Here is a 24,408-nt window from a genome sequence, read left to right as displayed (position 1 = left end):
AGTTCAAGCAACATTTGGGCAGCCATGTAACTCTCCACTGACAAAACAGCCAAGTTTTTTTGCAACAGAATTTCTTCTTGTCTAATAGTGAAAAGCCAGGAGTTTTGTTTTATGTTTTCTTTTATCCTTTAATAGGAAACAAACAATTTGGAGATAATTTGGGCTTCCTGTAAACGCCTCACTCCCTTTCATGCCTAAAAACTGTCAAAATGTTTGAATGTAAAAGGATTATTCAGGATTCATTGAATGAGACACTTGAGCTTAATTTCTATGCTTTGTTCTCACACTAGAGCACCCAAGTCTCTCCCTCCCCTCAGCTTTGAGTCTGAGTTTCTCATCTCGTAGGTGGGTTTGATTAATATGTCTGTCGATCATGTGCAAACTCCTTTGAGAAAATGAAAAGTAATGTTCAAAAATAATGTCTTTCACAGTTCCCATCTCAAGACGTCTAAGACAAAAATCTCTGTGAAAAGACATGAAACCTAAAGAAGAAAAGAATAACCTCCATTATACAGAACGAAAATCTGGCATTTCTGAAGTGGGATTCAGAATTAGTCAAAGAGGGAAATGGAAAATGGAAGCCTAAGCGATGGTCTAGGAAACCTGAAAATATTGACAGCTCACTGGGATCACAAAGGCCTCAAACACATCATTTTTCTCAGGAAGAGGGCACCTGCAGTCGGCATTAACTGGGTTTACACCAACTCTGGCTCCTTCAGTGGAGCAAACCTACTCATGATGATTTTACACAGCATGGCTAGAGCACAGGCTAGGTTATAATGAGCCCCAAACTACCCCACTCTTGCTTATGCTCACAGGTGTCTGGATGGGAAGGAGGAAGGCAGGTAGGGAGGAGAGGATTAAGAGGAAAAAGGAGAATGATACACATGGCAAGAATTAGTGAATTAAAATTATATATGTGCTTACTGGTTTAGTGTCTGTCTCTGGCCCCACTACTGAAGTCTGTCGCTGCTCCAGGAGGCCCAGGATTGTATTGGAATATAAAAAGTCTGCCCAGAGTATATAATATATATTTGCTATAAATTCTCTCCTTCTCAGCTCATTCTCCGTTTTCCAACAGAATTGCTCCATTTACGATTCAACTCATTCTGTTCTGCTTCTGCATACCTTGTGATCTGGCAGGTCCTTGGGTATTTCCTATAATGTAAGATTGTGCTCACATATGTAAAGAAAATACAATGGAATCGAACATTTCTACTTGAGAACTAAGACTGAAGAAAGAAAGTAAGTGAATCAAGATTCCATTCAACTCAAGGTCTGTTTTTCAAACCAGTTTCCTTGAGTGCCTTACAAAGAGTAGGCACTTAATGAATATTTGCTGACAATATGTGTGATAAAATGTAGATCAAACACAGATGATCAAATATATGGGTTTACAGTGCTTTTGTTTTATTTCATTTGTGTTGATGTGCTTCATCTTGTCAAATGTTTACCATTTTTTTGCTGGCCCCAAACTGGAGACTTGGAATTAGAAGATCCATGTAAATTCCAAGCCAGTGTGGTTGCTTACTAACACAGGGAGCTCAGGCAAACCATTCAGTCTCTGGATTCTCAGTTCCTTAGCATTACAATTTGGATAAAAGTAATGGCACCGGCTAGGCCACAGGTTTGATGTGAAAATTAACTGCAACAGTCATTTTGAAATTACGTTTTCAGCAACAAACACTATCAAATGTAAGATAAGGTAAATAAATTAGAGTTTATAGGTTACCCCCTCACATTTTTTTTCTGCCAGCTGCAGGCTCAGGCTACTTTGGGGGATCCCCTAAATCGAAGAATTAAAGAAAAACAGGCATATTTGTTCTAATAATAACTTGATAATATATAATTTTAATGGGACCTACACAAACATTGGGCTTCCCTGATAGCTCAGTAGGTAAAGAATCTGCCTGCAATGCAGGAGACCCCGGTTCAATTCCTGGGTTGGGAAGATCTGCTGGAGAAGGGATAGACTACCCACTCCAGTATTCTTGGGCTTCCCTTGTGGCTCAGCTGGTAAAGAATCTGCCTGCAATGCGGGAGACCTGTGTTCAATCCCTGGGTTGGGAAGAGCCCCTGGAGAAGGGAAAGACTACCCACTCCAGTATTCTGCCCTGGAGAAACCCATGGGATGTATAGTCCTGGGTCACAAAGAGTTGGACACTACTAAGTGATTTTCACTTCACTTCACACAAATATTTTAGAATGTTCCACCTTTGGCCTCTAAGAAAATCTTTGTGGAAGTGACTTCTCCATCTTGATAAATTTCCCTCAACAGGTAGAGAGAAACAGAATGACCTCTTAGAGGAAGAAAAATCCAGAAAGCAGAAGACCTAGTAACATCTAGAATTAATAGCCCCACTAAGTTTTATACAGCTGTTCTCATCCTGCTTTTTATACATAATGATTTATCACTACTGGAATAAGAACACATAAAACAACAAATCCTCCATTAAGATGTTGGGGAATTTTATCTATCCAATAAAAAGAGAAAACATTTTCAGAGAAATCAGAATTTCCAATGGTCAGTTATTTTTTTTTCAAGACTGTGGAATGGGACTTCTCCACATAGATGGCAATGAATTACAAACATCTAATTTACCTTTGTCTGTCCTTTCTATGTGTATATAGGAATGAGGATATGACATGTAACCTGGGTTATTGCCTATCACAAGGCTTTATCTCAATAGCTTAATTTAGCAATCTGCTAAGATCCTTACAGCAGAATGTAACAAGTGAGGCTCTCATTTCAGCTCTTTTAAGGGGACAGTCAACATATTCCCATCTGGAGATACTGTTGCCACCCCCTTAGATAGTGATTTTAACATCTAGAAATGGTAGTATGCTCACCACGTGACTGGGTCCAAACTGAGCTCCAAAGGGAATCAAAACAATCTAAGATAACTGATCACGTTGTTTTTACCTATTCTTAGGACAGGTTTGAGTGGGGACGACAGATAAGGCTCTGATGATAGCTCTTAAACTTTTAGAGGAAGAATAAACATCTCTGAACAAAGTTAACTTCCTCTTTTTATTCTTCTCCTCCTCATCTGGCAAGAAAACAGAACATTTTTAAAGCCACAGAAGCCTATTGTTGTCCCTGGGAATTAATCAAAGAATCTGAGAAATCCTAAAAGCATCAGCAAAATTGTTTATCTCTATTTTGAAATGCTGAAGGGAAAAAAAAGTTGGGAGGAATATGACTTTACAATAAAAGGGAGAAAAAGTTGATTAGGGACCATAGTCAACTTTTGAGCAGACAAATGAAATCAGTTTGCTGTTATTCTGGAATAAAAAAGTGTGAGAGATTAAATCACTATGTTGTATAACAGGAACCAGCATAGTATTGTAGGTCAGTTATATTTCAAAACCAAAAAAACACATAGAAAAAAAGAGACCAGATCTGTGGTTACCAAAGGTAAGGGATGCAAGGGGGTTTTGGATGAACGTGGTCAAAAGGTACAAACTTCCAGTTATAAGATAAGTAAGCACTAGGGATGTGATTACAACATGATGAAGATAACTAACACTGTTCTATGTTATATATAAAAGTTGTTAAGAGAGTAATTCTTGAGTTATCATCACAAGAAAAAACTATTTTTTTCTATTTGTTTAACTTTGTATTTATATGAGATGATGATGTCCACTAAACTTACTGTAATAATTACTTCACGATGTATGTAAGTCAAATCATTAGGCTGTATACCTTAAACTTACACATGTTGTATGTCAATTATATCTCAATAAAACAGGAAGAGAAGAAAAAAAGTATGGGAGAGAGAAACTTCCACTTGCTGGTAAGTGATCAGGGGTGTTATTTATCCCTTTGGGAGAGAATTCTGAGGACATTTCTATATCCTCAATGAACAGGTCTTAAAACTAAAGCAGTTGACTCCCAGGAAGGACTGGTTGTCAATTTTTCGAGCCCCTCTTTCTTTGCACCTTTTTCATTGACCTCCAATTTACTATGCATCAGTTTCTATGCTCCAAACCCCTGGATAAGCTGTCAGTGGTGTCAGTGTTATTAATCTTCAGTGGCCATGTCAATGACGGTCACTGCTCATATAAGTCCACACAAGGGATGAACATAATAGAGGGGCATTAGGCCTTGAGTAGACAAGGTAAGTCTGAGGAAATGAACAGGCTGATTGCCACCATTTTAATAAAAGCACAAAGCTCCTTTATCTGCTATATAACTTTTATTTTGCACCAGTGGGAAACCTATTCCTTTTGGAGCCAATTCAATTCATAAGGTTTCAGGGAAGATAAATCTTGCCAAAGAATAGAGAGAACAGTATCAGCTTCAAAATGTTATTTCTTGAGTTCTTGTAAAAAGGCTTCTCCAAGCACTGACCTGAACACAGACCCTGAGTGTGCTCTAAACATGGACTGTTGGTGACTTCTGATAAGCTGCTAAGACTGCACCTTCACACAGGCAGAAACTCAAAGGGAATGAAACCCTTGGTTTGAGTTTCCTTAGCTCTCCTCCCCACCTGAAGTGCATGGCTGCAGGGTCAGCCTACACACTTGCCTCCCTGCGAGCTTGGTGTAGAAATGGAGCATCTTCCCTTGCACAGAGCAGGACCAGCACTCTAAACGATTCCACCAAGGACAGGGTTTGGGTTGCCTTTCATCAGGGATGGAGACTGGATGCTCTTCTGATGTGTAAGTTCTTTGTTGAGCCCAGAAAATGATTTGTTCGTTGGTCCAAATGGGTTCTCGTTCGGATCTGTCTTACACCTCAGTATCCCACATTCCTCCAACTGAGCCCTGGCATTTGGGGGCCTGACTGCCCATTATCTGGGATCAGCTGTTCTGCCACCACTCTTTCATGTAATCGTTGACCACATCTGCTAAGGCTTGGATATCCTCCTGTCCTGCCCCTGCTTAGATAGGCCCCGGGCATCCTGGACATATTTGGCCGTGGCTCACTGTATTTTCTGCCTGTGGCTTCTTCTGTTGTCAGTGGTCCAAGAATCTGACCCAGTCTGAATGCTCACCTTAGAATAACTGATCCTGGCCAGTTCTCATTCCTGTCTCATCCTGAAGACCTGCCACAGACCTTGGCCTTGGCACATTCTGGCCTGCTTCTCTATTGCTTGAACCCTACTTGAGATCAGAGAAAGCCCTCTGCTCTGTCATCTCATTATCAGAACTGCTTTTTCTGCCCTAAGAGCAGGAGTCTCTAGTCCTGACAAGAACGGAATCTCCAGGTAACTTTGCTCATTCTCAGAATAGCTAGAAAGAGCCACACACGCTTGGTTGACTAGGTGAATATGGCAACCAGGAGACTGGGGACTTCCCCAGCTGAGAACAGCAGCTCAGTAGATGAAGGAGGTGTAATTTCCGTGTGTGGATGACTTGTGGCTTTAGATGAATGGTGCTAGGCTCTCTTCAGTCATCAAATATTTCCTAAACGCCCACTGGGTGCCAGCAGTGCATGAGGCAGGATAGTTTAAAAAAAAAAAGCCTTCTTTTAATGGGCACCTCCCATGTATCAGGCACCTACATGCATTATTCTTAATCCTTCTAGTAACACTCAAAGGGAGTTCATGTCCTCATTTGATGAAGGAAAAATCAAAGTTTAGTAATTTTCTCAAGATCATGAACCTACTGAAAGGATGATCAAAATTCAGATCCAATTCTATATAACCCCAAACTCCAAGTTCTTCCCAAATACCAGATGGAAATACCACTCATTCAATCACCAATTCATTCATTCATCCAGCAAGTATTCCTGATGGTTCACTGCAAGCCAGAGCCTCTGCCAATGTTCAGCATGAGAAGATCCTTCAACTGGAATTAAAAGGTTACTTTGAAGGAGCTCAATGGGAAGATTTTGGGGGACTTTAGAAAGCTGTAATTTATGTGTGGCATCAAATAGGATAGTTGGCTTCCTTTTAATTAATAAAAATAGTAATAAAATGTATAGTCCAGTAATCTTTCAAAAGGAGAAGCTAGTTAAACCCCAAAATGAGGCTTTCTCCATATTTCTGACGGGTACTGAAGTTTTTACAAGGAATTGGATACACTTCAAAGGTGACAGGGTGCTTCCTGTAGAAGGCATCTGGGTAGACCCGAGGGCTACAGACTCCAAGCACTCTTTTTATTTTAAATTAAAACTACTTCTACATATGAATATGAAAGTACAGTATCCAACTTGGAAAAATATGCAAGTGTCAAAAAATGAAATGGGAAGGCTTTAATCCAAGTAGGCTGAGGAACATCTTGGATGGAGTAAATAAAGATTTAAGTAGTCTGTAGCCTAAGCAGTGAGCTCTGGAGGAGCTATGCCTATTCTTTAAAAACCTTCATTTATATTCTTTACAGCCTCTAGAAGTTTGATGTCTACAGGAATGAGATGGGATGGAAAAGGATAAAATACTGGAGCTGGAAGACTTTTTAGGCATCATTCAAGCACAGCCCTCCATTTGGTGCATAAAGAAACTGAGACACGTGGCCTGGCTGACACTGAAGTGGAAGCTGCATCTGGGACAGCTGGGGGCACAGATGAAGAGCTAAGGCTGACTTGATTCCACTTGAGCTCAGCTGTCATCTGAGGCCATAAAGAAGCTGAGACACACACCTAGGCACTGAGCTCATGACATACTGAAAGACTCGGATTACCCAGGGCATTTATTTTTGGAAAGGCCTCTTCAAGTTGCCAGCAGGCTCTAGCATAATGGACTGGAAGAAGTTTTATTTGAATGAGAGTGTCTTCAGTGACACATTTTCCATGTATCATTTTTTGGCAAACATAAAAACAATTTCCCAAACAACATACTGTTGAATTACTCAGAGTTGCTGAAGATTCCAATTCCATTTTTCCAATGACCTTCTTCTGGTTTCTAAATCTAAAATGAGTTTAATAAGATGCTCTGCCCAGACCTGCGAGTGAGGACCACAGCCCCTGGGCCCCAATGCTGCCACTGGAAGGACCTGCTGGGCCTACTTTCCTCACCTGGTACAGAGAGTGTTTGCTTGGACAGGGCTGCAGGGAAAGAGGAGACACATGGGATGCAATGGCTTAAAGAAACACCAAACATTTCTTGAAAAAGTGCTTGGTTCCTTATGTATATACCTAATCAGTCCTACACCAGGTGAGGGGAGTATTGCTTCCTCCATTGTCTGCACGAGGGCTCTCTGATGGCTCAATTGGTAAAGAATCCACCTCCAATGCAGGAGACCCCAGTTCAATTCCTGGGTCAGGAGGATCTGCTGGAGAAGGGATAGGCTGCCCACTCCAGTTTTCCTGGGCTTCCCTTGTGGTTCAGCTGGTAAAGAAATCTGACTGCAATGTGGGAGACCTGGCTTTGATCCCTGGGTTGGGAAGATCCCCTGGAGAAGGGAAAGGCTACCCACTCCAGTATTCTGGCCTGGAGAATTCTGTGGACTGTATAAGCCATGGGGTTACAAAAAGTTGGACATGACTGAGTGACTTTCACACACTCACATTGCATGCATGAAACAAGACAAGATACAGAGAGGTTATCTAACCTGAACAAGGTCACAACGCTAGCAAATGTGGAAGCTGAGATTCAGGCTCAGGTCTTGTATCTGTATCTGCATCTGCCAAAACCCTCTGGTATACAGCCTTTCCTTCTACTCATAAGTATACAGAGATGGGGTGCTAAGTAGGCACACAGGGCTACGTGCCTTCCAGTGCTGGGAAAGTCTTTCTAAATACACTGGAAACATGCCTCTGTCAACTAACTTCCATAGGTTCAGTTTTCTTTGGGGAACATTTAGCTGAAATTCTAAATATCTTCTATAGGTAAAACAGAAATATATAAAAATGCCATCAGTACACAACACCAGTTACCTTATTGTTTTACATCTGTGGATAAGACAGCAAAGAATAAAGAGGGGATGGGGTTTTAGAGTGTTGGTGAATTCCTTTGATTACTTTGAGCAAACCATTTAATCTGCCTCTGTCTCTACTTTTTCTTCTGTAAAATGGATTTACCTACTTTCCTGTGTTTCTGGTGCTCTCTAGGTATGAGAAGGTATATAAAACAGCTACATAAATACAAGCTGATTTTATTGTTTTGGATCCTGTATACGGGCTTAGAGCATGACCCTATTCACCCCGCAAGTGAAAGGAATGAAATGTCTTTTAAAAGGGTTTCTCTGGCCTTTGGGTGGGTGCTCCTCCACCTAGCAGAGATGTGTTACTAGGTTGGCAGACATCCTGACTAGTGAATCGAGACTGACATATATTTAAGGAAAGTGGAATCACTGAGATTGGTGCAAGGGTCTTGTTTCTTAAAACACTGGATTTTTTATGGAATTTTTTTTTTAAAGGATATTATAGAGAAAGATGGGAAAAGAGTATTCGCTGCAAGAGGATAGTTAATTTTCACAGCTGAGCTATGTTAGTGCACCTGAGGCTGGCCCTGTCTCAAGCAGTCAGACACAGGATCACACCCCACTGAGACTGACTTTGATGAATGCATCTTGATACACCCTGCTCGTGGCAGAGGCTGTATTGCTAAGCCAGGATTGCTCTCTGAGTCCACAAGTGAACGAATGACTCACCCCACAAACAAGGAGATCCCTGAATACCTTCCAAGTCATGATGTTAAGGAGGCAGGATTGGCAGCTCCCTTTGCCATTGGTTGCGGAGCTGCTGATGCTGAATACACATGGCATGATTTGATGGCCTCATCTCCACTTACTGCTTCATACACTATCTCATGATTTCTAAGGGTTGTTTCTGTCCCCAGGGATTTGCAGGAGACAAGTTCTGTCTCTTATCTGAGAGCCAGGAACGTTATCTGAACAGCTGCCACCTGCCGAAAAGCTGGTGTCAAACCAAATACACTAGCTAAAGTACCTCTTTTAGGGGAAACAAACACATGACCATGCTTACGTGTGTGTGTGCAGAGACACACACCTCTGGAATGAACGATCTGTAAGGCATGAGCCCTGCCAGACTAAGTGATATCCTATGGACCTGTCCTCTGTCCCCGACTTGATCTCCTGCTGCTTCCCGTCAACAGCAGAATCTGCCCGATGCTGGTCTTGTGGGCCAGGTGGGCCCTGGGCAGCAGCTAGGCTGGGAGAAGGAGGACTTGGGGAGTCGATGCGCCACTTACTTGGAAGCAGTGGCAGCTGCCTTTGAATTCAGGAGAATCCTTTCTTCCCTACGCAGAGGGGCCTGTATCATAGGCATGAAGAAGGAAGAGGCAGGTTAAAACAATACAATGACATATTGGTAGCTTGTCACAAAGCAGAGGGGAGAGAATCAGCTTTCCATTCTCCTCCAGGCTCTGGCCTCAGATGACAGCTCAGCACAAGTGGGATCAAATCAGCCTTTAGCTCTTCGCCTGCACCCCCAGCAGCCACAGATACAGCTTCCACTCCAGCTGTCAGTCAGGCCGAAGCACTCAGTAAATGCCCATGATTAGCGCCTTCCTCAATTGGGAGTGTAAATGGAGAATCACAGCTCACTTCTCAAAGTAGCTGGAGCCACACACCCATTAATTTATACGGAGCCAAATGTAAACAGAAAATGAATGTTCCTGTAGACTCTCCAAGTTTTATTTCCCCTGCTAAAAATGTTGGGAGGAGGAGGGATATCTTCCTCTCTTACCATCTCTTCCCAAATTTGAATTGATCTGTTTGACATCCAACCAAATGATTCTCAAAGGGAGACAATAAAAGCACTGCACCCTCATTTGTCAGTATTTAAGGCTTAATGAACTCTTGGCGCAGTCTCTCCTCCCAGAGCTTCTGTTTGTTATTACTGTTTAAGGTGATCTGTCCAATGTGCCGATGTGCCAAGAAGCTTTGCTCATAATCAGAAATATGTATTTATTTACTAGTTGGGTAATCTACAAAGAGATTTTCTGGAGATTGCCACATTCACAAGAGCTGCCACACCCAGCTGTGCTCTTTGTATTTAAATCCCAGGCGTTTGCCAGTGATAGGGGCATTGGGTCCAGCCTGCCCAGGCGGCTCCCGCCTCCATCACATAGATAATCTCCCTCAGCTGTGGATAAGTCTGGACCAAGAAGAAGATGCTCAGAGCTAAGCTTTTAGGTGCAAAAGATTCTCTACAAACGCACATTCAGAGTAAACAAAACCCATCAGTCCCCTGTAAGAGTCCTACGCCTGATTGCACGAAACACATCATGATGGAATCTGCAATTGGCAAAGTAATTGGCGTTATTACAGCTGATGGGGAATTTCTGATGCTGCCCGAGCTCCCCTTTGAAATAATACTCAGCCATTTAATTTGTCCAGCTCTCGTTGAGCTGATTGCTCTTTTCTGCTGGAGTTTATCAAGAATGAAACGCGCTGTCTCTCCAGATGCCTGCAGGCTGAGATTTCACAGACAGTTCTTTTTTTCAACACTCTCTCCACTTCTCTCATGACCCCATGCCTTAGTCACCTTTCACAGGATGCCAATAATGCAATAGATTGGAAACGGGTAAATCAAAACTGATTTAATTCAAAGCTGTGTATTTCCAGTCCCAATTCCAGAGGTATTCGAATGCTCTTGCTACACAATAAAATAACAGTGAAAGACTCGCAAACCTCCAAAGATTTGGTTGTTCTAAAAAAGGCTCACAAAACTCATTAGCTCCAAAAATAAGTAACAGAAGACATCTTTATTATAACCACAAGGCCAGAAGCACTAAAGAAATATCAGAATTTGGATACACGCACTTTTGTTTGGGGATCTATTTTTACTGCTGATAGACATGTATCCCTAGAATGGGTTCTACAAAAATTGAGCATCTACTTTTTTGTAGAAGCACAGATTCTTCTTTTCTTTACACAGTGGTCATGTGAAACCCCATTCTCCACTTTGGCATTTCTGTTCCTAACCAGATGAAGGGTAAGAAAGCCAAATTTAGCCAGCTGTGTTTTCTCACAGTACAGACAAGGCTAGCATCTGAGCACAGACCTCACATTCCCATCAGCAAGCTACTTGCCCTGTCAGCATGTTGACGATGAACTGCTTACTGGAGACAAGAGTCCTGCAGCCAGGAGGGCTCCCTTCTGCAGATGCCACTTCCAGCTGATGGCCCACGGAATCCAGAACCCATATGTTCCTTGAATCAGCCCTAATCTCATTTTTAATACAGAAACAACTGAATTTATGGATATGAAAGTCATCATATAAAATCCCCCTGAAGTCCCCAGTTCCTAAAACAGCCTCTCTGAACAGCACTCACTCAAATGCCCTTTGGTACAATTTCTCACTGATTTTTTGGGGGCAATAAGTCATCGTGCCTATGATTCTTTTACAGGGTTGGAGCTGAAGTAGATGTCCAGAACTATGCCGAGGATCACTGGACCCAAGGGAGTTGGTTCAGATGAGGCAATGCTCTGGGGGTTGAAAAAGCTCTTGAAACATTTCTTTAAAATCTTTTTGAGCACTTTCTAGATAGTCTTCCCCCATGGGAAAGTGCCACAGGTAGTAATGGACGGAAGCAAGCAATGGACACACTTCTTTCTGGGTATTCCCATGTCCCTGTCAAACAGTTCCTATCTATCTTTTATCTATCCCATCCATCCTGTCCTCCTTTCTCTTGTAGGGTCATTCTCACAGGGCAAGGCTGTCTGCCACTGCTCACTTTGATTGGCAAGTGTCATAAACTAGCAAAAATATCAGCCAAGATCTAGATTTTTTGTTTGTTTTTTAGGTTGTTTTCTTCTTTGATAATCCCAAAGAAGTGTGGTGCTGGAGAAAACTCCTGAGAGTTCCTTGGACAGCAAGGAGATCCAACCAGTCTACCCTGCAGGAAATCAACTCTGAATATTCACTGGAAGGACTGGTGCTAAAGCTGAAGCCTCAATACTTTGGCCACCTGATACAAAGAGCCGAACCACTGGAAAAGACCCTGACGCTGGGAAACATTGAGGGCAAGAGGAGAAGGGGGTGACAGGAGATGAGATGGTTGGATGGCATCACTGACTCAATGGTCATGAGTTTGAGCAAACTCTGGAAGATACGGAAGGGCAGGGAAGCCTGGGGTGCTGCAGTTCATGGAGTTGCAAAGAGTCAGACTCGACTTAGCAACTGAACAACAATCCCAGATTCTAGTAATATTGTCTTGGGAGGCTGCAATTTGTGCTCTAAAGTCAGTTTCAGTGGTCCAGGTTCAATTTCAATATGTAACTTATAAGAATACTAAAACAACAGCACACATGGTGTGTGTGCTGTGTGGCGTGCTTAGCAGATACCACTGTTTTTTGGCCTATCTATTCAATCCTCCTCAAAATCCCACAGAACAGGTATCCTTCTTTCATTAAAACAGAATCTGAGCCACATAAAAACAGGGGCCACACAGCTAATACTGGGAAGACCTGCGAGTTTAACTACTAAATGATAAAGTAATGGAAAATATTCTCCCTGCTAGTTACTAGAAACGGAAGGGTGAGAGATTCATGCCATATTTCTAAATATGCATCAGTTTTACTATTTATAGTAATAAAGACTACAACAACATCACTTAAAAGTTTTTCTGTCCCATGAATCATTGGACAGAATCAACCCCTTAGGACAACCTGTTGGCAACATGGGTCTGCTAGAAGCTCTGATAAACACACTTTTAGGAAAGTGGGTGACGCAAAAGGAAGATCATTTGCAGACCTGAAGAAGAGGGAGGGCGCAGTCATTATCAGGGACATAGGAGAAAGCAGTGGCTGTCTGCAGACTTGATGCAGCCTTGAAACGCAAGGAGACAGGTGGCCGGAAGACGCCTCTTGAAGTCTGCAAGCTGTTCCACTACGAGAGGCCCCTCTCCTATGGGGGTGTCCTGATATCTCTCAACTGACCGCTTTTGTCTGGTACAAGATGGTCAGAAAGAGGTTGAGTTGACAGGTAGAAGGACAAGAGGGTTGAAATGTGAGCCAAACAGTAGGGGACTGGAAAGAACTTAAATGAGTTTGCTTATCTGAGAGGTGGGGCTTCTGCCTCGGGTTTAGAACTATCCTGCTAAACAGATTTTGAAGGAAACATCTTTCAAGTCCTAAAGGTGGTCTTTGAATGTACATTTTCTCCATGAGTCATTCCTAGCCCTAAAAATGTATAGAAAAAAGTTACATATCACATTAAAATTTAGACAGAGAAATCTGTAACTCAATCCACTAATAAACACAGATATTTGAGACAGATCAAAAAATTAATGACCTCATACCTCAAATGATCAGATGATTTTTAAGAAGCTCAAATTGAAGCCACTTTACCAAAAGAATTGAAGAGAAAAACAAAAATGGAAAACTAGAAACATGAAGTCAGTGGAAGAAGCCAGTGTAATTAAATGTTTTGAGTCTCAAGGGATCACAGAAATCATCTATCTCTACACCCTTGCTGCTAAGCATTTTGGTTTGTTTTTGTTTTTCTTTCAGAGGAGTATCATTGTTGAAAGAAAAGAGAGTGATATTCAAAGTTAATCATCACTGATTGACTTCATTTGTTTTATACTTCTATTCTGAAAATTTGACTTTTTCATCATATCAGATTTGATCAAAATCAGATTTTTGAGGCTAAAAATTTGATCAAAATCAGATTTTAAGGCTAAATCATATTTTAATATTTTGTGGGGATAACTTACATTGACTCCTTTGACAAATGTAGAAAAAAAAATTTCTGCATAGGAGGAAGCCCCTCTCCTCCCTATACCCACCTGTCAATCAGCAATTTTCCCAAGTGTGAACTTCTGCATATTAGGTCTGTTTTAAGCTGGACCCACCTGCACTTGGCCTTCAGGTGTTCAAAATATCTTGGGAGAAATAAAATATTCACAAACTCTAAAGATATTTAGAACTTACTAAGACCAGAATATTCCACTGAAATGCCAGACACTCTGGAAACACCTGGGGGACTTCTTGCTTCAGGACTATATATCAATATTGTCTTTTTTTTTTTAATCTACTATAAACACTATCCAGGTAGGCAGTGTAAAAAAGATATACCTATACAAAGTGATTGATCTCATGTAAGAAAATAATAATGTCAGTTTTAGTACAAAGTGTGTGTATGCAGGTGAACAAATGTTTTTGTTTAAAATGCTCTACTACTGTCACAGATGCGACAATACTGGTGTGAGGTGGGAAAAACAAAGTGGGTTGCCTTAGGAATTGTGGGAAAAGATTCGTGTTCTATGTAGGTATCCAACAAGCAGCCAGAAGAAACACCTTTACACGTAGAGCCGTTTTTTGGAGGGGGAACATTATTCACAATATAAATACAGTCACCATGAGCCCACCGGTTCAGTTCAGCTACTCAGTCGTGTCCAGCTCTTTGCGACCCCACGGACTGCAGCACACCAGGCTTCCCTGTCCATCACCAACTCCCGGAGCTTACTCAAACTCATGTCCATGGTGTCAGTGATGACATCCAACCATCTCATCCTCTGTTGTCTCCTTCTCACCCACCTTCAGTCTTTCCCAGTATCAGGGTCTTTTCAAATGAGACAGTTCTTCACATCAGGTGGCCAAAGTATTAGAATTTCAGCATCAGTCCTTCCAATGAATATTCAGGACTGATTTCCTTTAAGATGGACTCGTTGAATCTCCTTACTGTCCAAGGGACTCTCAAGAGTCTTCTCCAACATCACAGTTCAAAACCATCAATTCTTCGGTGCTCAGCTTTCTTTTTAGTCCAACTCTCACACCCATACATGACTACTGGAAAAACCATAGCTTTGACTAAATGGACATTTGTTGGCAAAGTAATGTCTATGCTTTTTAATAAGCTGTCTAGGTTGGTCATTGCTTTTCCTACAAGGAGCAAGCATCTTTTAATTTCATGGCTGCAGTCACCATCTGCAATGATTTTGGAACTTAAAAAAATAAAGTCTGTCACTGTTTCCACTGTTTCCCCATCTATTTGCCATGAAGTAATGGGACTGGATGCCATGGTCTTAGTTTTCTGAACGTTGAGTTTTAAGCCACCTTTTTCATTCTCTTCTTTCACTTTTATCAAGAGGCTCTTTAGTTCTTTGCTTACTGTCATAAGGGTGGTGTGTGTCATCTGCATATCTGAGGTTATTGATATTTCTCCTGGCAATCTTGATTCTAGCGTGTGCTTCATCCAGCCCAGCATTTCTTATGAAGTACTCTGCATATAAGTTAAATAAGCAGGGTGACAGTATACAGCCTTGATGTACTCCTTTCTCAATTTGGAACCGGTCTGTTGTTCCATGTCCAGTTCTAACTATTGCTTCTTGACCTGCATACAGATTTCTCAGGACGCAGGTCAGGTGGTCTGGTATTCCCATCTCTTTCAGAATTTTCCATGGTTTGTTGTGATCCACATGGTCTAAAGGCTTTGGCATTGTCAATAAATAAACAGAAGTAGATGTTTCTCTGGAACTCTCTTGCTTTTTCAGTGATCCAACGGATGTTGGCAATTCGATCTCTGTAAGCTCATATCTTTTTCTCAAGGCCTTTCTTCAAGCTTGCCCTCTGCCTCTTGCCATGAATCTTCACTCTTGGATTCAGTATGATTCAGGGCATGGACTGCAGACTGGTGCTGGCCTGTCAAGTGTATTTTACCACCTGAATAGCCGGTGGTGGGCACAGGGGTAGCCTTTTCAGAATACCTGCTTAGCCATATATCCTCTGCCTGGACCCCAGTTTCCTCCTCAGTGAAAGTGGAAGTGTAAGTCATCTGATAACAGGCTGTTGTGGGCTTAGACACCAGGGGCAAGTGAAGCACATTACACATTCCTAACACAAGGTAGAAGCCATTTGAATATGGGGCCCTTTACTTTCTCTCCTCTTTAAGACTTTCTCCAAGATTCAGTCTTTATCTAGAAAATGAGGAGGCTAATTTAGATTCTGAGGAGCTCCTGAAAAGACTTGGTGCTTTTGGACTCCACCCAGATTACACCCAGATTAACTCAATGGGGTTGGACCTGGGCTTTGGTAGTTTCTATAAGCTCCCTCAATAATCCCATCTGTGGTCAAAGTTGAGAACCACTACTCTAGGTGTTCCGTCTTGACTTTTCAATTCTGAAATGGAAGGAGGAGTATGTAAGCACTGGTAGAAGGACTTCCTTATACCTTGTTTTGCTTCAGTTTGGTTCTTCCCAAAATGGCAAAGTAGATGCGATGTGGTGTATTCAAAACAAGCCGACACTTTTCCTCACTGTTGTGAGTCTTAGGTGGGAGACTCTGCTGTGCTCTGCTTCACTGAGGTTTCCTCTGAAGAAAGGACAACAACTGCCATAACTCTCCATCTGGGAACTGGGGAAGGGAAGGGATGAGAACAGCAGAGACGAAAGGATTTTGCCAAGACGAAAGGATTCAAAATGCTCCACAAAAATTGCCTGTCTTACTCTGAGATAGATGAATTATTTTTCCTTGAATAGGCTGAGATAAAAAGAACTCAATATGGTATACAAAAGTGAAGCTGTGGCTGCTTGTCCTGATTTTATCAGTGATCAGTTTGGGTTTGAATTATCTTAACAATGGTGATACGCTCTAACTCAAGGTTTCATAGCGTAAGAGATGAAGAATACAGGTGTGGGTGCCGGATCACCTGGGTTCAAATTCTATTTCTGCCACTTATGGGCTTTGTGACCTTAGCAATTCTGCAATTACTTTTGAAATGAAAATAATAGTATTACTGATTTCACAAAGGTTTATAAGGATTAAGTGATGAATAAATGTAAAGTTCAAAGAACACTTTCTGGCATACAGTTCACTTTTAGTAAGTCTTTGGCATATGTACACTCAGCCAAAGGCCATGTGGACATGTAGCAACACCAGCTCCTGCTGAGTCCAACAGCGGCTAGGTACTCTGGAAAATCCCGAGCTTCCTTTTCCATCTTTACGACTGTTGACTCTCAGCCTGTAGGCAGCCGGTGTCCATGGGAACAGAGTCTGACAAGGGTGATTCTGTTCTGAAGGACACTATGCACGCTTGAAGAACAAGCAACCTGGGAACTCAGGGATTTCACATTCAAAAGAAAGGAGCCATCAGAAGCCTCTGACTTTCTAACCTGCCTGCTGCTTTTCAGTGTAGGGGCAGCCACTTGAAATACCCCAAAACACAGACCATCACTGAGTCACAGGTTACTGTCATCGCCCCTTCCCTGCATCACCATGCCTCTTCTGGTGGGACATGTGCACAGCTCGAATTTCCTTCTGTTCAGAAACTCCATGGTCACACCTTCCTAAAAACTAGCCTCTCCTCACAAAATGTTTGGAGTCCTTGCATTGAAAAATTCTGGCTTAGGACTCATGGAGCCCAGGATATTTTGCAGACGGCTATGTCTCCTGATGTCTGTAAGTAGAACTGATTGTGGGGCCTGAGGAAAATGGAGTAAGGGTTTGTTTAGGGATGACAAAGTCCTCCTCCTTTGAACATTGGGGGATAATCACACTTAATCCAGGAACGAACACTGTAACTTCTTAAACTGTACCTCCTTTGGGTTTACAGTCCCCTTATTTGTCCAGTCAGCCAAGTAGCTACCAGGTCCATTGATTCTGCCCCTATACTTTGGCTGGCATTTCTTCCCTCAGGAACATGTCCCACTGACCCCAGCCCAGCTTCATTCCCTACTACATCTCATATGGACCAACAGCCCAGGCTTATTACTGGCTCAATGCCCTCTTCATTTCATTACATCTACTAACTATGGTACAACCTTCTTGCATCACAGTTGTGGTTCTTCCCCATACTCAAGCCTTCAGTGGCTCTGCTGTTCTCAGACAGATGTCAAAATCTAAAATGTGGATTCTGATTCAAACAAATCAACTGTAAAATCCATGTTAAGATAATCAGAGAAATCCGAACATGAACTGGGATTAGAAAATACTATGGAATTATTATTACTTTTATAGGTAACAATAACATAATACTTTTATATTATATTAAAATAATATTTTATAGGTAATAATAACATAAACCAATAACATAATAGCATTATGATAATATATTTTAAAGGCCTTATTTGTTAGAAAAGCTTAGTGAATTATTTATGAGTAAAATAACATGATGACTGGGACTTTTAAAAACTACTTTCCCCAGATTTAAAATTAAAAATACATATGTATCTGGGAGTATAGCTTAAATAAGACTGGCAAATGGTAATGATTACAGAAGCTGGTCCAGGGGTGTGTGGGGAACTGATCACATCAACTCGGGAAAACTGACTGTCAAAGACTTTGCAAACAGGTTATTAAACCATTGACAGCTCAAAATTGTTCACTGGGGAGATATTTACACCACAGAAATCAGCCCATGCTCCAAATCAAGGCTTTTGTAACAACATATTATTAAAGTTGAATAATAGATAATAAACATTAGATAATTAATGGAGGATCATTAAACTAGTGTGCCTATTTTTCTGGACTTTGGAGACCTTGTGCAATTTGGTCCCAACCTAATTTGCAGCTATATCCTCACCATATTCCATCTAAACCAGAGCAGTTCAAGCACTCTGTCTCCAGAACACACCCAAGAATCTCCACCCTTGGTTTGGTCTTCATCCAGGCTTCCCCTGCCCTGGAGTAAGTTCACTGCCTCACTTCCTTCTCACCTATCTTGGCCCATGTATCTAGAAGACTTTTTTGCTTGCTCACATAGATACAATTTCTCCTTCCTCTGAATTCTTAAATAATTTAACCTAAGGAGAAGGGGACGACAGAGGATGAGATGGTTGGATGGCCTCACCGACGTGATAGACATGAGTTTGAGTAGGCTCCAGGAGTTGGTGATGGACAGGGAAGCCTGGCGTGCTGCAGTCCACGGGGTCGCAAAGAGTCAGACATGACTGAGCGACTGAACTGAACTGAAACTTCTTTGCCTGGGGGAGGGCATGGCAACCCATTCCAGTATTCTTGCCTGGAGAATCCCCACGGACAGAGGAAACTGGTGGCTTACAGTTCATGTGGTTGAAAATGTTTGGGAACACATGTAAGAATTAAAGATTTTAAAATTAAAAAAAAAAAGAAAAGAGTTGGACACAACTGAGCAATTAAGCACACACTTCTCTAACGAAAGGAAAAGTTGAATTTGCTATATGTGGCAGCCACCATGCTAGGTTACTTTTACAATATTGTCTCATTTGATCCTCACAACAGTCTGTGGGATAAGCAGCACAGCTTTTTTGCTCAATAAGGAAAATAAGGATTAAAGCCATTAGGCAACTTCACAAAGCTAATAGAGGTAGAATATTCCAGAACTGCCAAATTCTGGGGAAGAGTCTGTGCAGCACGTAGCTCTACGTAAAGATCTCCATGGGCATCTTTGAATGAAATGGCAGCTCAGTAACTGAAAGTCCTGTTTTCTCTGAACTGAAAAATGTTTTCCGTGTGTTCGGAGTGACTCTTCTTACCTTTCACTGCAAATGTCCCCTTGGCCATAACAGCAATAGCCATTTTAGAAATTTCTTTAAAATAGCTACCCTTATATAACAGCTATTACACTTGCCTCCCAAAATCCTGTCATTGAGGCATACTTGAAGTAAAATCCAATTTTTCCTATAAGAAACCTCCTCTCTCCTCTGAGACAGTGAGGCGTTTATGAAGCAGGTGAGAACCAAGTCCTTTAGTGGGTGCTCTCTTTTGGGGGGATGGATCTTCTCTAGGTTGCTTTCCAGGACGGCAGACGGACAGATGACACTTGCATCTGAGCTTGGGCCCCATGCTATGGTTGTTTCTTCCTAACATCCCCCACCAGGGCCCTTGTAAGCATGTGCTTAAATGCCCATGGGCATATACACGGACACTTCACTACGAAATTTAAACAACCGTCAGACGCCTGTAGGAGAGACAAAGAACTAACTGCAAAGAAGCTGTGGCTGCTATTTGTATCCTAGATGAGAGCAGAGGATCTAGCATTTGCCTTGGATTGCTCCTGGAGAGCTCAGCCTGCTAAAGGAACGGAATGTCTGGCAAGAGGGGCGTGGTGAATGAATGATGGTACTAGCAAGAAGACAAAAATAGCTAGCTGCTAGAAGATTTTTCCAGTGACATGAAAAGCATGCAAACAAACAAAAAAGAAGGTTAAAAAGGCATATAAAATATGAATGTCAATTTTTAAAAAAATCCCATAGATGTGTACATTTTGCACAATAATTATGGTAACACTATACCCCAAAAGGTCATTATAAGTGTTTCTGGGGTGGAAAGAGATTTTCAAAATTTTCCAGCTATTTTCCAAATTTCTTCTTTTTAGTTAACTTTTACAGTTAGCATCCATCACCACACAGAATTACAAATTTTTTCTTGTGATGAGAACTTTCAAGACTCACTCTTTTAATACCTTTCAAAGATAACTAAAGTCACCGTGGAGTATATTACATTCCCCAGGACTTATTTATTTTATAACTAGAAGACTGTACTTTTTTTTTACCACTTTCACATATTCTAAAATTTTTACAGTGGACAACTTATAGCTCTTAACTCAGAGGAAAAAAAAGAGTAAAAATAAAATGAAGAAGTCACATGACTGTGGGGCTTCTACTAAGCTTCTGCTGCTTTTAATCCTTTCAAGAATGGAGAGAGATGGTCTGGGAAAGGTAGATGAGGGTCCTCATTTCTAGTCATCCAAGGATAAGAGAGGGGGCTCAAATATGTTCATTCCTTCAAAGGCAGGAAGAACAAGGTGTTGGAAAATGAAAGATGTGTTTGCAGGGGACCAAATATTAAGAGAAGAGTCTGGGTGACATAGGTGTGATTTCAGGAGGCTTTCCATCTGTGTTTTTTCAACCTACTGAGACCAGTAACCTCCGGTGAGGCAGTTCTTCCTGCTCACCCAAAACAGAAGCCAAGCTCACCGACCCAGGAAGAACTCTCAACCCTAGTGCACAGGCTGTAAAATCTCAGCATCAGGCTCTACCTTCAAAGTAATGTGTTTATTTCCAGGAATGAACATGGTGCCTTTACAAACCAATAATCACAGGGAGAAAGGCTGACAGTGACTTCCTGACCCACCTCTTCTTTATCTGGATCCAGAAAAGAAGGAGAGAGACAGGAGACAGGAGAGGTCAGACTCATACACTCACTGCTCTCCACACCTTCAAACCAGAGGGGCAGCAAGGACGAGGGAGAAAATCATGACTGTTTTCCCTAAGAGGCTGCAGCAGGAAATGTTTCAAGGAAGGAAAAAAAAGACAAAAACTTTTCCATGCAAGTGGTGACTGTGGATCACGTGAAAGCCAACAGGCCCACTGACAATGAGCCCAGGGAGGGGTCCTCAGTGAATTGCCTCCTGAAAGTCAGTGACAGTTCCTGGGAAGGAACACACCCATGAATGACTGGACATCAGGATGCCTGGGGCTCAGTTTCACCTGAAACCCAGAGAGAAGGGAAAACAATAACAAAAGCCAATGCACTGGTGCACAGCCCCAAACGTGTGGGCAATGTTCTGTTTCTCTCTGGAAAAGCACCCAAGAGGGTGATGTTGATTCGAGACACATCTGGGCCTTTCTGATTTAGGAACAACACTGAAGAACTGACTTTGATCTGGGCACTACACTCTGTCCACAAGATTCCCAGGGCCTCCTGGCCTCAGGAACATGCATCCTGAGGAATGAAAAATACACATTTATATTCCAGCCGCGGGGGAATGACACACAAATGGAATAATGTGGAAAGGTCAGATGGAACCAAGGGAGTGAGCCGTCTGCACCAACCACCGCAGTGTAATCGGCAGGGAGCAGGGGAGCTGCTTTTCTAGGATCATGGCCTCAAGTGTGATGGGCAGACCCCCAATATATCTAACAATAGTTCATTTTAAATCAAATATCTTTAGAACTGTGGACTCAACAAACAGAGAGAGAATATGATCAACTCAGAAATAATGCCAAAACCACACACACACCCATACACACACACACCTTCCATAAAGTCAGTCTCCACTTTGTATCCGTTTCAAGCCACAAAACAACATAGTACAAAGCCTCTTCCCACCCCCCTTTATTTTTATAAATTCCAGATAAAAATAAATCTTTGGCCGGGATGCCACTGTGTGTGAGTGTAGGTGTGGAAGTGGGTGGGACATGGATCGATTTTCTTTTATTTTTGTTTCACATTCTCTGAGCTCACCTGAAAGCTTGTGTGCATTATGTGAATAACTACTTGAATAAATTATCATTTTTCAATATTGTCAAAAGGCTTCCTGACTATTTTTAAAACCTCACTGCGTCCTGACAGAAGGATTAACAAGCTGTGATCAAAACACCCCAAACTGTACATGGGTTTATCTTTGACTCTCACCAGCGGGGCCTTGGATTTTGTTCACTGTCTCCCCCAAGCCTCTTACTCTCCTTCCGATCTGGCCCCAGTGCTCTCAGTGGTCTTGGGGCCTCAGTTTCCTCCGGCAGTGAAAGGGGACCCACAGGATACGCTCCACAAGGGGGAAGTGTAGTAAGGGTACAGTGAGCTCTTGGCTATAAAACATGTTTAAAGAAGAAAACATCCTCAAGTTTATGGAATTCTTGTATTAACAATTACCTGCTCTGCCTCTGGGCGTCCCTGCAGAGGTGCGGCAGGTGGGGTCTTGGGCAGCACTGAGTTGGGGAGTGACAGGAAGTTTCCCACTCAAGGGGGAACAGAGGCAGGGGTGAGAGAGCTCATTTCTTGCTCTTGGATTTACCCGTCTTTGCATACACATTCTATCTACACTGAGATCCATGCGGAACACAAGGACTATGTTTGTCGGGTATGCATTTGTGTGTGTGTGTGTGTGTGTGTGTGGTTATGCCTTTGTGTGGAGACAGTAAGCTTCCTTCCAAAGACAGGCAAGGTGATTTTCCACCTTCAAAGCTGTCAGGGAGGTCCCAAGAGAGACTTTGCCTGTGCCTCTTGTCGCTTGCTCATAGTGACCTCCAAAAAGCATTCTGGCCAGAGATAATAATGGCCCATTTTCTAACCAAGATCAGCAAAACTCAACCATCTGCCTCTGCAGAGTCTGAGATTAACCTGGCCCCCAGACTGTGGCTACAAGGTATTTGCTCACAAAGATTCCACAAATGGGAGTACCCTGTACCACAGAGGAGAAATGCAGGAGCAAATCCCACCTTCTACATTCTTGGTTTAACCCTTTCCTATGCTGAGTCACCCACCACCACACATTCCAAGCAGCTTGGTCTACTCTCTTTCGCACTATAAAATATTAAGAGAGCAGAAAAAGGTGGTTTTGTTTGTGATGAGCTGAGAGGAGCCAGTGGGAGATGACAAGCTACCAAGTCACTGTCAAGGCCGGTTCCCTGAGTCAGAGACGCTGGAAATACAAGGTGGGGGCTTGTGCCCTGGTGCCAACTTTGTTGCCTCACAACCAAAATTCATAAAAGGATCAGTGGAACTTACTTGTGGCTGAAATCCTTTGAGGTCGCTGGCTGCAAGGTCACTGGCTGTGAGGAGCTGGAAAAGAACAAAGAAGTCTTCCTTAGTGATACCTCTCAACAGTTTGCATACAGCGTCCCCAGGACAACTGATCAGCAATGGATAAGACAGAGCCCAGAGCCAGGGCTAAGCAGCAGAATCACAAAAGGCAAATGCAGGCTCGCAGCCCGGAAGCAATGGCCTTTTCACCTCGTGTCTACTCTATCTCTGACTCTCTGCTGCTTCTCCTATCTTCTTTCTAGGTGCGATCAATGCTTCAGTCTTAAGTTAGGCAGCATGAACTATGAATGGATTCCAACAGACCCACAGAGTCCCTGAGATTGTAAGCACAAATTACATGTGAGTCCACACACTTCTTTAGGGGGAGAGTCCCTGACTTCCTTCCTACTATCAAATTATTCTGTGACACCACAAGTAAAAGAGACAGTTAAAGGCCCATGTCCTCCGGGAGGGCTGTTGCTTCTTCCTCCTCTCTTTTAAAAATCAGACCAGTGAAAATGACCCTATCCTCTCCCCAGCTGCACGCGACTCAGTTTCCCTTTACTGTATGTTGCCTTTCATTTTATATACTTTTGAAATATTCAGAGTTTATGGGTCTGACTATCATGCACAATGTTGATGGATAAGTCAGGCTGTGTCTGTTCTGTATCTCTGTGTTCAATTCATATTAAAGGGTAAAGTTAAGGTTTTAATATGTTTGCATGCTATCCAGAAGACACTCAGTGAAGTCCTAAGATAAATTAATAAAATACTCACATTCTTAATTGTTGCTCAAAAATGCTGGGAAAGCAGGATAAAGAGAAAAGAGGCAGATGCTTATTTTGATTCAAGGAGTGTGACTGCTTGCTAGCTTTGTTAGGCCTGGAGAGCGTTTGTGAAGAATAAGAAAGATTTCATGTTTGCTGTAACAATATTTTGTTTGGTTCAAGAAAGAGAGGAAGTCATGCTGGGCTGCAGTGCCTCCAGCCTTAGAAAAGCTCAACTGGGCTCTTTAGCTCAGAAAAGTTCAACTGAGCTCATTGCTCTTTAGGCAATGACTTTGCCTAAAATGATGCACCAAGTGGTGTAAACTCTGGGATACAGTAGGCA

The 24,408-nt window shown here is 42.2% G+C and overlaps 1 protein-coding gene across 1 annotated transcript in view; it reads right to left on the bottom strand.

Moving 5' to 3' along the window:
- The window catches only part of SETBP1 (SET binding protein 1), a 381,353-nt gene that overhangs the window by 174,342 nt on the left and 182,603 nt on the right, over window positions 1-24,408 (bottom strand). Inside the window, 1 exon segment of the mRNA XM_052660539.1 lies at window positions 23,284-23,337. Coding sequence (XP_052516499.1) covers window positions 23,284-23,337 — 54 coding nt within the window.

The sequence above is a fragment of the Budorcas taxicolor genome, chromosome 22 (assembly GCF_023091745.1).
Source record: "Budorcas taxicolor isolate Tak-1 chromosome 22, Takin1.1, whole genome shotgun sequence".
NCBI lineage: Eukaryota > Metazoa > Chordata > Mammalia > Artiodactyla > Bovidae > Budorcas > Budorcas taxicolor.
Note: the sequence above shows the minus strand (reverse complement) of the source record. Positions and strands in the feature narration are given on the sequence as shown.